General features: G+C 52.6%; 1 protein-coding gene across 1 annotated transcript in view; it reads right to left on the bottom strand.

The window, feature by feature from the left end:
• CLPB (ClpB family mitochondrial disaggregase) overlaps positions 1 to 16,723 on the bottom strand; it is an 88,951-nt gene that overhangs the window by 54,366 nt on the left and 17,862 nt on the right. The window contains exons 3-5 of the mRNA XM_086481543.1: positions 16,031 to 16,117; positions 5,337 to 5,440; positions 458 to 586 (exon numbers count right to left, since the gene is read on the bottom strand). Of these exons, the coding sequence (XP_086337669.1) occupies positions 458 to 586; positions 5,337 to 5,440; positions 16,031 to 16,117 (320 nt within the window). The remainder of the gene's footprint in view (positions 1 to 457; positions 587 to 5,336; positions 5,441 to 16,030; positions 16,118 to 16,723) is intronic.

Here is a 16,723-nt window from a genome sequence, read left to right as displayed (position 1 = left end):
GGTACCAACAGTACCGGAGCCTCAACTGTTTGAGGTGGGTACCAGTACCTATCCAGTGCCTGTCTACGCAGCAGATCCGTGCCCAGTAAAGCGGGGGCTCTTCGATTCCACGCCACACAGGTACATAAGGGATATGACAGGTGAGCAGGGCGCACACGGTGAAAGGGCACGTTCAAAATACTTAACAGAGAGACCAGAGGCTGCATCCCCACTGAACTGCGGGAAGAAAGGGAAGACTCAACGACGAGGAGAAGAACAGCCACCAGAGGAAAACCGCTGGGGATGAACGGGAACACAGAAACCAAAAAACCAAAGAGATTAAAGCAAGCAGCCAACCACACCTAATCCTGACAACGGCAGAGTGCGGTCCTTGTCCGAGCCTGACGGTTCTGTGGGACAGGCCTACCCAGAAGAAGTGCTCCTGGCCCCAAAAGCCAGTTGGAGCCCCAAAACTCACCTCCATCCAGCAGCAATTGGACCGTCAGGTAGTCATCAGCCAGTACAGCGTAGTGCAGAGCTGTGCAGCCCTTGAAATTGGCTCGGATGTTCAAGCGGTTGTTGAAGTCGTCCTCCCGCGTTACCAGGACTGCAAGGGAAGAAGGATGAAAGCTCAGCTCAGCGAGACAAAGTCAAGAACCGCTCGTCTGGTTCTTGGACCACCACCACCGGTCCAGAAGCTTGTTAAGGGCCTGACGGCCTCTTCCAGGAAACCGTCGGGACCTCGGTGAGGGTTTCTGGTGGCCATTGTCCCCACTCCACCGAGCAGCAGTGGAGAGGAAGACACCACCGTTCCCAAAAGTCCCCGTCACTGCCTTCACAGCGCCCAGGCAGGGGAGGAGGTGGTTGGAGAAAGCCCAAGAGAAGATCTCTCAGTCTTGCTCCAACCACAGCCGCTTTGCACCTTCAAAACGAAATCAAGATTCGACACAAGCAATACAGAGGCTTCTGCTTTTTTTTTTCCTCCCCCCTTTTACTGTCCAGAAGGACCAGAGAACAACCATTCAATGCCTCCTCCACACCGCCTTCCTCCCCCAGCCAAAACACGATCCCAGCAGCCTGCACCTACTTCAGGCTGGAAGCACAAAGCACCAAAACCTACAAGCCACAACCAAAAGAGCCGGAGAGGCTGAGGGACCACAGCAGTCAGCTGGGAACGCCCAGTGCACCTCCTCAGAGTTCCCTTAGCGCACCGCTCCGGTCGCTCACGTGCCCATCTCCACCGGGAGCTGCCTCCTCTACTCCACGCTTCCCAGGAATATCAAGAAGGAGCCATTTAAAAAGCAGGAACTCTTCTAAAAATACTTCCTTTGTTCTGCTCCTGTCCGTATCTACCTGCTTCGGTCGTGTGTTGAAACCGGCTGTTCTTTGGGACCTGGCGTTTTCACCCCGCGTTTGCTTAGCCACCGGCACAGCGCTCCATGAGGTGTATTCCTCGACACTACTGGGATGGGAATAATTCATAATAACACACTTTACAGCTCACTAGGAAGCCTGGAACCCCCTGAGTAAACGCAATTACAGGTTTTGTGAAATCAGATCCAGAAATTGCGATGTTTCTTTTGAGCAGAAACTGATGCTTTCTAAAGCTGATTCATTTTTTCTTCCCTTGAGCTCTGTTCTACGGAACGACAACAGGCACAGACACCCAGCAAAAGGGAAAGCCCAACGACTTGTGCCTGCAGACCAGAGCAAAGCCGGGCCAAGACATTCCCTGGAGGCCAGGAGAAGGACTGTGCGGTGAGACAGACACACCGAAACACCAAATCTTCCAGATCAGGTGCAAAATCCGAGTTTGGAGCGCAAAACTGGAAGATGAGGGATCCCCTGAAATCAAACCGATGTACAGAAGCAAAGGCCGTCCGCAGGGGAGCCAGCACCACCCCAGCTCCAAGCCCAGCTCTCGCTAGATCCTTCCACGCCACGGGCAGGCGGGAGCTGCTGAAGTGCCAGGTCGGTTGGCAAACCCAGCTGACGCGCAGGCAACGCTCTCCCCAGCCAGGAGAACTTGCCTCCCGACACTCAAGAGCGATCACCACGAGGCAGCGGTGATCTCAGCCAAGACAAGGGAAGCTGTGACGGGAGAGGACGCTGCCCCACCATCGCCCGGCCTCCGAGCAAATTCCTAACGCTGGGAGTCTCCAGTGTGTCTGGGCAGGGCTCCAGCACCCGGCATGGGTCTGCAGGAAGGGTCTGCAGCACCAAGACTCTTCTGCAGTTGGTTTTCAGGTCCGGCTTTAACAGCTCCTGGGTTTTAAGCCCTGGTCGATCAGCAAACAAATGAACAGTGGAAAAAAGTGGCTCTTTTTGGGCGTTGAAGGAAATACTAGGCTGCTGATTAGCCAGGAGGGGAGACTTATGGGAGCAGAGATGGCATCTTCACACCATCAGCACACCAGAGAGAAGCCTGATCTAAAGCCTGGCCAGATGGACAACCCCAGCCACCCAAGAGGTCAAGTATTCCACAGGGGAGGATCCGAGGAGGCGCGCCACTCTCAGGTCCGCAGGGAGGGCAGATCCCTCTCTCATTTCAGCGTTCACCACCTCCCCCCGGCTCTTTTAGCGAGGAGCAGATGCCACCACTCAGGGCTTTATATCTGATTTTTGAGGAAGAGGAGGCTGTTGCACCCATTGCAGTGTCAATCCACCTCTCATTCGGCTCGGGGAGGGGGGGGGGACAGGCAGTAGGGCCAGGCCTGGCCCCCACCCTTCTCCCCAAATTTGGGAGATGAGGAAGCCCTACAAGCACGCGGCCCCACCGCGGAGCCTACGTGACGGCGGGGCTGGCACGGGCTGCCTCCTGTTGAATGGACGCCACCCACCTGGTGGGCCAAATTCTGCTGCTGGAGGCGCGTTCAGCTCCTTGGTGAACGGGTACGCAACAGAAACTCAGTCAGCCAACGTTCAGGGCCTCTCGAGAACACGAAAGGGCTCTGAGCACCTAAAACCTTGTCACAGCAAAGCAAGATCCCCCGCAGGGCAGCCTCCACCTTCCCTCCTAAGAGCTACCAACAGATTTCCAGAAGATTTGAAAAGTTCAGAAGAGAGAAAAAGACCGTAACGAAGACCCTCCTAGCCCAGCCTCTCCGCTAATGAACCGCAGTACCTGCAGGAAGATCAATTAATGCCCTGGCTCCTTTCCTTTCCTGGGTCTTTTCTCCAAGCACACAGGGTGAGTATGTATATTTATTTATTTGTCGTCATTTCCTACCCAGGGAGGAGCAGGATAATGAACTGCGTGCGTCAGGGAAGATGAATCTGAGATACTAGGGAGCAGTGCAGTAAAGAGATTAAAGTGTTATTATTGTTGGGTTTTTTCCCCCATGGTCTGTTGTGACAGCTCGGCCGTCATCTGTAAAAAATGTCTCAGAGAGAGATAATCATCGGAAACTCAATAAAGCGTCAGGGGAAGCCTCGTCTACCATCAATCACTGGGTGCCTGGAAATTTTCAGCCCTCTGTCTCCCTTCCTGCCATCCATATAAATGTCTGTAATATATTTTGTGCAGTGTTTGTGGAGCATACCCTCTCGATTTGGATGTTTTTATGAAAAAATATTTATACACGAAATATGTAAATGGGGGGGGGGGGGGGGGGAAGTAAAAAACAAAGGCAGTTTCTCTCTCTCCCTTTCTTTTTAAAAATGCAACTGAATTTATTCTTTTTAATAAAACATGTCAACCAAAGAATTAATGCAACTTTTTACTGAGTGGCCTTATCTTTTCTTCACCCCCAAAATATATAACATTACAGAGGGATGAATGCAGACAAAAACAATTAACTTTATTGGTTGATATACTTTGTCTTAAATAAAGTCTGTGTACATGCATTATGTATTGGCATTCCATTGCTCATTTTTTAATGTTGTTTCATGCATTTTGCATCCGCTGCCAGCGCGGCCTGATGTCTGCGCGGTCTTGCCTCCACCACGAGGCAGGTCGGTGGCGCGGGTGGGTGACAGTGAGGGAGGAGAGCGGAGAGCTTTCAAAACCAAAATAACGCCCTGCCAAAACCGTCCCCTCGCTGATTCATCATCTTAACTCAGCCTGTGTTTCAGGAAAGGTTCAAATATTACACCTTCAGTAGACTTTAGACAGCTTTCAGCTCTCAGCAGGGAGGCAAAAAGCACGGACAGACCAACGGATAATGTCACCGTCCCATTTTGGCTCTGCAAAGCCTGGACAACCTCAGCGACTTCCTCCAATATTCTTCCTCCAGCAGCCAGGAAAAGGTTTGGCTTCAAAGCAGCAGGTCAGAGCACACCCATGCAGTCCCTGGGGATGTGAGTCCCGGCGGCTGGCTGAGCTCTGGCAGGGTGTTGCGGGTGGCTGGGACACGTTTCGTGGTCTGCCAGGCCAGAGCCGAGGCCGGGGGGGTCAGCGAGGTGCTCGGATGGGGAAGAGGCTTCTGGAACAGGGAAAAGGCAACAGCCGGGGATATTTTAGCAGGGTCAAGTCCTGCCAGCGTTCCTGCCAGCCCGGGAGCGGTGAGCTTTGGACCAGGAGCATCCCTGAAACACGCAGCTGGCCTGACCTCCCTCCCGGAGACTCCATCGATAATCACAAACCCAAGAAGATTTAACCACCATTTATCGTCGTAAAAGGTGGAAACGGTCCGGGAAACTGGTCTGAAAAGACAGAGGAGGTCTTTGGGCAACCTGATCTAGTGGAAAGTGTCCCTGCTCCCTGCAGGGGGGCTGGACTAGATGGCCTTGAAAGGTGCCTTCCAACCCAAACCCTTCGGTGGTTCTATGACCTAAGTGTGCATCAACATCCCAGCAACGGGGATACCGTTAAGGTGAGACTGGAACTCGAGATACCAGCCACCGAAAAACCCTTACAAGATGGAATGACACCACAGAAAATGTCCTCATGGTCACGTAAAGCCTTCCAGGGCTGAAAACTAGAGTCAATGCCTGCCCAAAACCCATCAGCTACTGCAGCCAGTTACATCATTCAGCTTTATTTCCATCGGACAAGTCTTTCTTCGTTTTATATCTCCTTATAAGATCTAGAGTAAGGCTACTGGTGGAAGACACTGCCTTGAACCCTTCTCCTTCCCCAGCAAGCATGTGGGTCGATGGGATGACGCTCCCATCTACGTTCTAGCTATACAAAACCACGTCATCTCTAGGACGTTGAAGGACTGCTTCTCACAAACATCTACAGAATGTTTTCTCTCACCTTCAGACGCTCACTCACCCACGCACCATCAGTTACTCTGCATTTAAATGGAAGCTACCAAAACAAAAAATGAGGTCAAATTTCCATTTCAAAGCCAGGAGACAAAATTTTGGGGCTTGAAAAGCAAACGCAGGTAGCTGCAGGCAATCAATATTACCTTCTAAAGAATGGAGGCCTTTTTCCTTGGCAGTCTCATACACGCTGCTGAAATCGTCTCCGAGGTTTGGATCTGCGTTAGCTCCGAGCAGGATCTTCACGACGCTGTTACAAATCAGAACAAAAATAAGGCAGAAGGTAGAACATCAGTAACTAAAGTCCTTCAGGGACTGCGAAGGGAGACAGTGCCCAGAAAGCCCTCCTCGAACGTTCCCAGCCAGCGAGGGAAAGCTGAACCAACCACCACAACCGAACATCTCAACAAATACAACCACACCAGCGTATTCTGAAACCCACTAGATGTGGGAGGCACTTGAGGCAGGGGTGACACTGCAGGGAAACACGGCCCTCCCCAGAAGATCTCCACAGAACAGGCTCTTGGCAGGAGTCATATTCCCAGGCCTCCACGGGAATCAGTTCTGTCCCCATAACTTTGTAGGTCTGGATCAGTGGTGGAAACTGTCCCCAGCTCCAGATCTTGGCTCCAAGGCCATCCCTGCCCCTGTGAAAAGGAAGATTCTGGTAACGCTCTTCAGGTTAGGGGAAGCCAAACTAAACGGGGCTCAGTCACTAATCACTACAGCACCTAAGCCTCCCTTAACGAAGGTGCCATCCCACCAAGAGGAGAAGGGCAGAGCACGCCAGTATGAAGCACGGCAGAAGGCTGGAAGGGCCTTTTTCACTCCTGAGGTTTCTGCCCTACAAGTTACAGCATCCCCTCGCGTGTGCTGCCTCTGCATCGACTCAGGTGATGGAAGCCACCCGTGAAAAGGCATCTCTTGCACCCACATCGGCCCCGAGAGACAGCCAGTCTTTCCTTGCCGCTTTCCGCCCTCACAAGATGAAGCACCGACCTCAGCATTTCAAAAATAAATTCCAGCTGCATTGACTGTACGGGGTTCTGGGAGAAAAGCACTGGGCTGCTGCACGAGGTTCAGGCAACCCCCCCGTCTCTGAGGACCAGACAACTCACAGAAGGTCACCATCGAAGGCAGCCTGATCATCCACAACCAGCCCCGCAGCTGCCAGGCCTTCTGAAAGAGATCCCACCTCGGAATTTGTAAAGAACTTCCCCGTGGTTTTTATCTTGTAGCTGCAGGACCCACCGGGGAGGCAGGTCCTCCTAGGGCTGACCAGCACGGCGATACAGGCAGGACATCCTGGGCTACGACCCTCCTACAAGCTGGGACCGAGGCTTTCCGTCTCCAGCCCTGTAAAGCCACCAGCACGCTGCAGGAGGACAGATTAACACGAGACACACAGGCCAGGCAGTTTCAGCGCGCGAGTCTTCCATCTCTGCTTCCGCACCCAAGCAATCATCAGGCAAGAATTAGATTTCTCACCACCTCTGAAAGCAGCTTGAATCCAGTTAATTCTTAATTTATTTTTTTTTTTTTTAATTTTTTTTCCCAGGGTTCAAGCTTTCCACGACAACTCGACAGTAACTCGTTAGTTAGCATTCATCACTGGTGACATGGCTCACGGGCTGACAGCGACGCGCACCGCAGACTGACTGACATGTATCTGCAGGCTCTGTCTTGTCAAGTCACATTTAGAATTTAACTTAAGCTCCTCTCCCACTTAACCCATAAATGCATTAGTGGAATAAAAGGTGGCTATTTTACTCTCTGAAGTACAGTACAACGGAGGCCAGCTCCTCACCGGCACTGCTGTGCTCTTCACCACGTACCAAGTTACTTCTAGGGAGCAAAGCACCAGGCTGGAAGCCAGGAGGTCCGCCCGTGGGAGCACACAGAGTTCATTTCTACCTGTATTTCAACAATGCCCTTAGTTCTGAAATATTTAAGTTGAGATGCGCTGGGCCTTGTCCCTCAAACAGCAACTACCAGCTATGACCGTTCACCATTTCAGCGTCGTCACGAGCACGTCACACCCAAGACCTTCTCGAACGGTTTGAGCTGCACATCCACGATCAAGTCAGACATCTGATGGTTTAGGACTGGCACTAAGGATGGGGACCACCTCACCTGCTTCCAGACATCAGCAGTAGGGGAGGTGAAGCCCTAAGAAGTCTCCCATCGTAGATGTGCTCACCCTCTACCACTCAAACCCCGCCGACTAGCCTGAGTTTTCTTTCCCTTCGTTCAGTAGTTTTGGTCTTGGAGCAAGTGTCAGGGGGTGAGATCATCTCCTACCTTCAGCACAGTTCCAGGGAGACAGAACCTTGCTGTCTCATCCTTAGTCCTCTCAGAACACACAATTTGCTGCCAGGGAAAAGATGCTGAGACAAATCTCCCCCTCCCCGTTCAGGAAAGCTGTGAAGTCTCCTTCTCCACATTCAAAACCCTCCTGGATGCAGTCCTGTGCAACCTGCTCTGGGTGAACCTGCTTTAGCAGGGCGTTGGACTAGATGGTCTCCAGAGGTCCCTTCCGACCCCTGCCATGCTGTGATTCTGTCTACACTGCCCTAAAACGCTGCTCCTGAAGATGACATCAGTGAGGACACCTTATGAAGGACTGCCATCCCTCCAGCTACACGACAAGCCTGTAGGACCACCTCAGCAGCATCAATAAGGCACGGGGCACACAACCTACCCTAAAGGTCCTTCAGCACCTCTAGCAAGGGCTTCTCAGCACGCCTAGCTCCAGACAGCTCTACTTCACAGCTCCAACGTGTTGCCTCCTACAAAGGGAGACTCCATGACCTTCACCACCGGCCTCTACGGCCGCAGCAAAATGGAAAGCAGGAGAGAGGTTTGGCCACAAGTAAAGCCACAAGTAAAGCCCAAGCACGGAGCCGTGGCTGTCCAGAACAGCTACAGTCAAAGCCCCACCAGCCCAGGCTCTTCCACCTCTGGTCATTGGGTAGGTGGCCTGTCAGTCCTGCTCCCAGTGCCTGGCTGGCAGTGCTGGGCGGGAGGTGTGCCGTCCATCCAAGCCTACGAAACAGAAGAAGTAAAGGTGCCACGGCCAGGCTTTCCACCTGGGAAAGCTCCAGCACAAGTCATCGATCTGGAAGTCCTTCTGGAAGATCCAGTGCAGGATTCCTCTGGAGACATCCTGTATCTCCAGTACCTACTGTGGTCAGCCCGGTCATCAAGAGGACTGCAGCAGAGATCTTGAAGAGGCAGTCCCTAGGGAAAGCAGGAGGTCCAGGATGGGAGATGGTGGGGCAGTTACTGCTCCCTGTTGCCCTATGGGATCGGTGTTGATGACCTCCTTGCTCCTAGAGATGGGCAGCTAGCTATTGAACAAAAGCCACCGTTACTGGAATGTGCCTCAGCTACACCTTTGATGATCTTGCTCCAGCAGCTGACTTACTGTGGTTCTTGCATCAGGGCTTCCAGCACCTACACCAGAAAACTGGGCCTTTCTGATCATTCGGGTCCTTAGAAGTATAAGTTCTGATACGGTCAAATCGCTCTTCTTGGACCCTATCCTCAAGGCTGTTAACACCAAAGAGATCCCCCTACTCCAATTTTAGCTGACCATTTCCATCCCCAGCGATAAGAAACATGTCCTTAGCTCTTCAGATAGCTGGGAGGCTCGAGGTTAATATGCACAGATATCATCTCTTACTGGCAAAACCTGGTGTTCCCAAAGCCTGGCCCCGTTTTGGGCCGCGATCCAGCTCCGTACACAGGCAGGACTCTCTGGTCTAGTAACAACACGTTGCACATTCAGCCTCCCTCTCCAGTCATCTTTCGTCTCATCTCCTGCTTTCGGGACGTGTCGTCCCCTCCAGGCACTTCTGCACCAGCCAGACGTTCCTGGAATCACGAGTATTGATCGCACCTACCCAATCGGCAGGTCATGGGACATTAAGTAAATTAGCCTTTAGGAAAGGTAACGGCGCCATCAAAACACAGAGTAACTGCGCTCATCAGCATCAAGCAGGTGAACGTCGCTGGAATCCGCAAGGGACTTGCAAAAATCAGATGACAGTCACACAGCACGATCTAGCAACGCAGTCCCCGGGTAAAAATCTCAGGTTTCCCGGGGAGAACAGTTGCAACCACTTCCCAATTCATACGGCGGTGGCGGGGGTCAATGAAGGAAGCTCTGGTGAAGGCGCTAGAGAAGGCAGAAAGCATCTTTCTCTTCCACACCAGCTCAGCTATTAGTTATTAATAAAAAGGTGGAGGATTCCCTGGCCCATATACCTCTTGTTTTCTTCCTCTGGCTGCCATGTGTTGGGGCAGAACAACCTAGAGGGAGAGGGATGGTGACGGGAAGGCTGAGCTGGTCCAGGAAGGCAGGCTTCCCTCCGTAACTCACCTGTGCTCAACAGCCTCCACCAGCTGAGTTTTAATTTGCTGATCGAGTTTTCCTCAGATTCGAGGTAGAGCCTATTCATCCAAACCCAAACCGACCCCGGTGACGACTCGGAGGGCAGCGCCGGACCGAAGCGCGCTGGGCGGTGCAATCGATCGGCCAAAGTGCTTGCTGCTTTTAATGGCCGGGCCAACATCTTGTTCAATAAATAAAGACATAGGTACAACGCAGGGGGCGGGGAAATCCATGACAAGATGGCTGGGCGCGACTGGGGCGGCGCCAGGAGAGGCGTTGCGCCTGGCCCGACGCGCCGGCAGCTGGGGTTGGTGAACCAAGAAGTCCGGTGATCCCCATGACCGTGAGTTATCGGCACAATGCAAAAGCCTTGACGGGTTTTGGTGGGCGGCTGCCCCGAGCTCTGGCAGAAGCCACAGGTCCTGCCTGGACACAAAGAAGATCCTTTCCGTGGCTACATCTTAACTCTCTGTAAAACTCAGCAGGGGCAGGAGGGCCAGCGGGAAGCTGCTGTTTACACTCCAGCCCCTGTTCTCTCCTTTTTTTTTTTTTTTCCCCTCAAATGAGGTCTGAACGGGCATGTGTGCCTTCCCAGGGCTATGTTTATGCCTACCTGTAGAAAGCAGGGCAGCCACGGCACTCCCTTACTCCGTGGCGGTTTATTATTGACCCAGAGGAAAACGATCCTCCCCCCTAAAAAAGGATAAAAAGAGATGATGGAATCCAAAAAGACCAAAAAAAAAAAAAAATCTTGAAGGGTGATAATTGTCCACATTTCCTCACCGCTGCACGCAGGCAGCCAGACTTCTTTTAACTCTCCTTCGCTGACGGCTGGGGGCCTGCAGCAGCGGTGCTGTGCCTCGACCGTGCCTCTGAAGCACGGCTCACCTGAGTCATGCTCTCAAGAGCAGGCCGTTGACAGCAATATAACAATTATCACCCTTCAAGATTCTTTTCGGGCGGTTTCTGTGGCTTGGAGAAGTGCAGGAACCTGCGCAACTGATGACACCTCGTTGTGCCTGACCTGCAGGACATGGGATGCCGTTCAGCCCTGCACAGAGGTCTCCGATGGGGATGCTGCTGAGGCAGCGGAGGAGCAGCGTGGGGGACAACCGCCTCTGGCCTGCCCTCGGGTGGGCAGGTACAACGCAGGCACGGCCGAGCGGCCACTGCCCCTCCAAGACACCCAGAAGGGGAGCAGCTGAAAGACAGCGCCCCAGTTTGTAGGACGGAGCCCTCAAAACGCGCCGTCATCACAGCTGAAAACCGGGTTCTGCTCCTCAGCTTTTTGCCAGGCCACACCACGGGCCACCCGTGCTTCCAAAGGCACCCAGAGAGCTCTCCAGCTCTCCCGCAGGCGGCTCTGCGTGAGTTACCCGAAGTGGAGTGAAAAAAATCACAGGGAGCAGATGTACGTACCTAATACAGGTGACAAGGCGGCGCCAGTTCATCCTGTCACTGCCTATAGACAGAAAAGAGCTCCCGACAGGTCACCCTTCACGGTACATCTTAGAACACACCCACTAGAACACCCCTGTGCACGACGTGCTGTCATTGCCAATAGAAAACATCTGTACAGCACCCTCGAGGCACGCGTGGAAGAGGCACAAGCCCCAGCGATCTACACCGAGGCAGAGAGCGAGCTGCTTCCCCACTCCCCTCCCTAAGGAGGGTTGGAGGAGGAGGGCAAGAGAAGGGCCAGGAGCGTGCTGGGCCAAGCACCACCAGGTCTGGTTCCACCTGAGAGCCTCTGACCCGCAGCTCTTCCCATCGAGAGAGAAAGACAGAGAGGGAAAAGGAGAGCCGAGGCACGGGGAGGAGTCACTTGTCGTCGGGCATCCCCAGCAGGAAGGTGTTGAGAAGCAAAGGGGAGGGAAGGCAAAGAGATCCAGACCTGAAGATGGAGGGGGAAGGAGAAAGGATGTGCAAGAAGGCAAAGAGGCGAAAACGGAGAGGAGATGACGTGGGGAACAGCTGAGAGGAACCAGAGGCTGAAGGCCCTGATGAAACAAGAACAGGTATGCCTGGGAGGTGCTTTGCCCACGAGCTGGATGAACCAGCAGGACTCCTTTAAAAGCACATGGAAGGAACAGTTCACCAGCGCAGAGCATCGAGGTTGTCCCCTCCTGCTTCTCAGGAGAACGTGAAGCAGTCCGAACGCCCACGGGCCAGGGGAGACGGGGACAAGCTTCCAAGAGAAAGCGCCGGTTCAAATGAAGAAATGCTCTTCAGGTGGAGCTGCTCCTGTCCCTCCTCCCACTTTCCCTGCTCTCACTGAAGGCATCACCCTAAGATCCGCCCACAGCTGCTCACAGCACTTGGGGTGAGAACAGAGGGCTCGTTTTGGTGTGAAACGGGAGGGATGTGCGAAAAAAGGGGCATGTGAAAAGAGGGGAGGAAGATGGACAGAAGTGCTGTAGCTACGTACTAGTAAAGAGGAAAAGGGGAAGCTGGAAGGAAGAGGATTGACTGTTGAACTTCAGAAAACACACAGAAACTTACTTAAAGCAAGCAGCCACGTGCTGGAGAGGGGGGTGTGGGTTGCATCGATGGTAAGGGATGGAAGCAGAACCAGGTGCCAGTGTTTTATACCTGCCCAAACTCATCCCACCGGGACTTAAGAGCTTCCAGGCTGCTCTGTGCCTTAGTTTCCCCTGCCACAAACTCAGTTCTCCACCTCACACGGGGCTGAGAGGATGACGCAGTATTGCCCTGTCATTTTTTTTTTTGCTGAAACAATGAAAAGCAGAGTAGCTGTATGCAGAAAAGGTCACCCTGCTATAAATACATAAATGCTCAGCCTGCTCAGCTCCTAACTGCTTGGGGTTTTAATTTAGGAAGGCTTTGTTGCTTATTTTAACAAAGGCACAAAACCCACAGAGCCCTCGGTAAGCATTTAATTAAAGCTTAATTGCTATAAATATGTTAAATGTGCAAAGCTAGCAGGTGCAGCCAAGGGAAAGAAGCCCCTAGCAGTGTTTTTCCCCGAGACTATAAATCCTCCCTTTTAAAACGGATAGCTTTCCAGGAGAGTTAAGAAACCACGCTAAAGTAGGTCTTGAAATCCAGAATAGCAACAAGCTTCCACAAAGCCTAAAAATAAAACAGACTAGGAGTCTCTCCAACTGAAAACCGTACATGAAGAGGGAGGTGGAAGGTGCGCGTGGACGCACGCACACGCCTGCCTTCCTCTCCAGGCCTGCACAGAAACGCAGAGTTCCGACACAGCGCCGCAGACCACGCAAAGCGACAGCTACACGTTGGGGTGTTTGGCCTAAAACCAGCATCCTTGCCTCACCAGCTACGCGAAAGCTATTTTAAATTCCCCCAGTTATGGGAATTACGGCGTAAAAGTTTCCTTTGCTCACGTAAACACGGTCACAGCCGATCTGCCTTTAGCCCACAACCCGTTTACAACCCGTATTACCACAGAGAAGAGGGAATTCGGACCTGGGCTCCCTCTCACAGAAAAAAAAAGAACCATAAATGAATGTGTCCACACTAGCTCACAAACTACCCCGGGCTGAGAGGTGCCAAAGCGAAGCTGCCATCACGCTGCACGCTGTGCATCTGCCTTTCAGAACGGGAGGCTCTGCAGAGGCAGGACCAGCAACACTCGTGGCTTGTACCACAGCGATCCTCTGGGCAGCAGGAAAAAAAACCCTGCCTGGACCCGGAGCTGCTGGAAGCACCAGTGGCTCTCCCAGTTGCCAGGGCACGAGGGAGGCTGAATTCACCTGGATTAGGAGCCTTTGGGAGCCCAGGAGAACGGCTCGACGTGACACGAAGCCCTGGCGCCGCTCCTTCCCAGCTCGGCACCAGGCTCCCCTTCGAAAGCTACCCGCCGGAACGTATCCCATCACTTCTGAGTGCCTTTTGGATGCAGGACTTTTTCAAGAGGAAGAGAACGATCATAGTTTTGTGGTAAAAAGAAAAGACAGAGCCCAAACTTCCCCGCCAGCGCACGGGATGTCATCTTGTCGCTGACGGCGACTGACAGAACTCATTAATGCAGTGCCTCTGAAATTAAATTAAACATATGGACTGTAGCTGCTTAATTGGAAGAGCGAGGTCTGGGAAAATTAGGAAACATGACAACGCAAAAGGACAGGTCACAAAAGTCTCCAGCAGCACAGCAGAGACGGAAAACCTAGTGCTGCTCTGAAAAAAACAACTTTGGAAAGACGGAGATTGGGGGCTGAAGGCTTAACCTTTTCTTGGCGGTTCTACACTTAAAAGGGTCAGTCCAGCTCCCAGCGTCCCAGCCCCCCTGAAGCCGCGCTGAGTGACTCACGCAGGTATCAGCAACCTTAAAAGAAAGAAGCGGTGGCAGAGCAAGCAGCCTCCACGAAATCAAATGTTCTTGTTGCAGGCTGACAATATGTGCGGGCCCTGGCTCGCCTGGCTGCACCTTGCCCATCTCTGAGCCGCTCCTTCCCTCTCCTGGGAGCCCGAGAAAGACCCAGCTCACCTCCCCCAGAGACTGCTTGACTGGTGGGCCAAGAACCCGAAGTTGTGACAGCTCATAATCCACCAAATCAGCCGCCGTGCTGGTTAAACCAATTTTAGATCATCCCTCTTTACAGAGGGACCACGCTCTAAGGAAACAAATAAACCTGCATCCTACTGCAAAGCAAAGTCGTATTTAGGCTAGTTCCTACCTCATGTATGTAAAAGGATTGCAAGAGATCCAGAAAACCAGCAGGCACTCTGCCTTTGGAAGGGAAAAGCTAATAAACATTGAAAATTCTGCTGGCAAACCCCTGCCACCGAGTCGAAGCCATCAGCTCCCCAGGCTCTGCCTTCTCCGCTTCCACAGCCGACCGCACAGGCAGCGCCCCGTTCTGCTGGGTTCCGGTTGAAAAGGTCACCCTCTGCAGACCGTGTCCGCCAGCAAACGGTTTGGGGGGAATTTCAAACCCTCCGCGTGTCGTGTTCCAGCTCAACCCATTTCCCAGCCAGCAGCGAGAACCCACCGCGGACATTCCCAAGCCAGAAGCGGGACAGGGGGCCAAACCCACGTCGGGCACGACCCCAGCCGTATCAACAGAGTTGTTAAGCCAGGAGTAAGTCTGGCTTGCATTCACGTTTGCCTCCATGAAGTATCTAATTCCTCTTCCACTATATGGCTGGAGACAAGTCCCACCAAGCTTCACGTATTCAAGGACTTCTTAAATTTTCAACTGCAGTCAGAATTCACCCAAACTGCGGGAAAAACAAACACAATTCGCCCAGCACAGCCAAAAGCTGCCTTTGGGTTTTTTTTTGCCAAGGACCCAAGCAAGACACACCGTTGTTACCGCTCGGCCAGTCTGGGACCAGCCCGAGGGCTGAACGCTTTTTACCACCTAGATGTTTTCATCAGCATTTCGACTCGCTTTTAGGCCTGATTTTAGGTAATTATTGTACCCCAAGCAGCCTTTCTCCCCCGTCTCCTCTTAGCCTTTGCAACTCGGGAAGCCCTGTTCTGGTCCACCAGTCACTTGGAATGGTCAACAGTCGTCACACTCCAGTGCAGACCATTGTCCACTGGGAAAGGTGGGAGGCTCCAAAGCCCCGTCCCTCTGCGGCCGGGCAAACAACGGGGCCCGTTGCTGCTCGGACATCAAAGTTAAACAAACAGTCCCCAACCCCCGCCTCTGTGCCCGTCTTAAGGAGCTCCCCGAGGAGGTCACGACTTCCAGCTTGTCATAGCACACATCAAAGTTCGCACCACACACGAACTCGGCACATGGGTTCGAATCGTGTCGCCCGAGAGCGGATATTCAGCTTTTGTGCCCTGCTTTAATCCTGTGTTTTCCCAAGTAATTAGGCTTTTTGGCTTATGAACTTGTGACTAAGTAAAGCATCCCCGAGAGGTTGTAACATCAAAGCTCATTCTCCCGTCTGTCCCACGTTTTCCAAAACTGGATTTCTTTTTTTTTTTTTTTTTTCCTCTTTTTGGCCTTAAATAAAAAAAAAAAAAACCAACTAATTGAATTTAGTTGTAGACTGAATATATTTAAGAGTGTCTTTAAAAGGTTACAAGGAGCCACGGCGATCATCATGGGAACTCAGGAAGGAGGGCACAGCATTCAGCCTTTCTGCTTCCTAAAGGCCTGGCGTGAAAGCCCCAGCAATGGCCCCACAAGCCAGGAGGGACGCAGCAGCTCTCACGGGAGCTATTTCTGGTGGCGGGGTGTCAGGCTACCTACCACGGTGACATCCCGAGGTTACCGACCCACCAGAGGCCACAATCGACGGCCAATTCACCTCTCTGGGACTGCAGAGCAGCCCACCTCCACCTGTCCCACCACGTGGGATAAGCTCCCTTGGATTTAGCTCCGCAGCACATCCCAAACCAGCCCAAACTTTACAGAAACCCTCTGGGGAGCTCAGTGTGACTTGACCGAAAGGTGGGGCAGCTGTGAAGCCGCAGGATGGTGAAGGCCAAGACAAACGTACCTGGAGTTTCTGCTGATCGCTGCCACCATGAGAGCGGTCCAGCCAAGCTTGTGCCTCGCGTTCACGTCTGCGCCTTCCACCAACAACCTGGAGAGGAGAGAGACACGTTTGGGAAGAAGATGCAGCCAAAACTTCCCAAGCAGACTGGAGCTAACGATGGAAAGCGGAATAGTTCACTTGTTGCAGCCTAGAAGACCCAACACAAAAAAGCTGATTCAATCCAGCTTCTCATCGGCTACCAAACTGAAACGAACCGGCAGGTGATAACAAGCACAGCCCCTTCCAATGGTGCAAGGTCAACCATCTCGTTCATTTCTTATTTCTTTCTTCTACCCAGTCTAAAACCCGAAGAACCAACCAGCGGCACGATGGAGAGCAAAGCTGATTCACCTACACTCTGACGACAGGTTTGGATCATCAGGCTGCAATGCAACCCTCAGGGTTTCAGAAAAAGCTCAGCAGATCTCCAAAGCCCACGTCAACAGGAGAGATTTTGTGGTTTTCCTGCACAACACGAAAACAAGCAAGACGAACCCCAAAAACACGAGGCATCGAACGACCCTTGGTGCTTTTCCTGCAATTTGCACTGTTCCCCTAATCCCTCCCTCGCGTCTTTTAGCAACGTTTCTCCTACGTGGCTTCTGCTGGCTTTTGCTTTCATATCCTTCAGACTCTAAAGCACCAGATGGCTTC

This window comes from Leptosomus discolor, chromosome 1, assembly GCF_034619465.1.
Source record: "Leptosomus discolor isolate bLepDis1 chromosome 1, bLepDis1.hap2, whole genome shotgun sequence".
Classification (NCBI taxonomy): Eukaryota; Metazoa; Chordata; class Aves; order Leptosomiformes; family Leptosomidae; genus Leptosomus; species Leptosomus discolor.
Note: the sequence above shows the minus strand (reverse complement) of the source record. Positions and strands in the feature narration are given on the sequence as shown.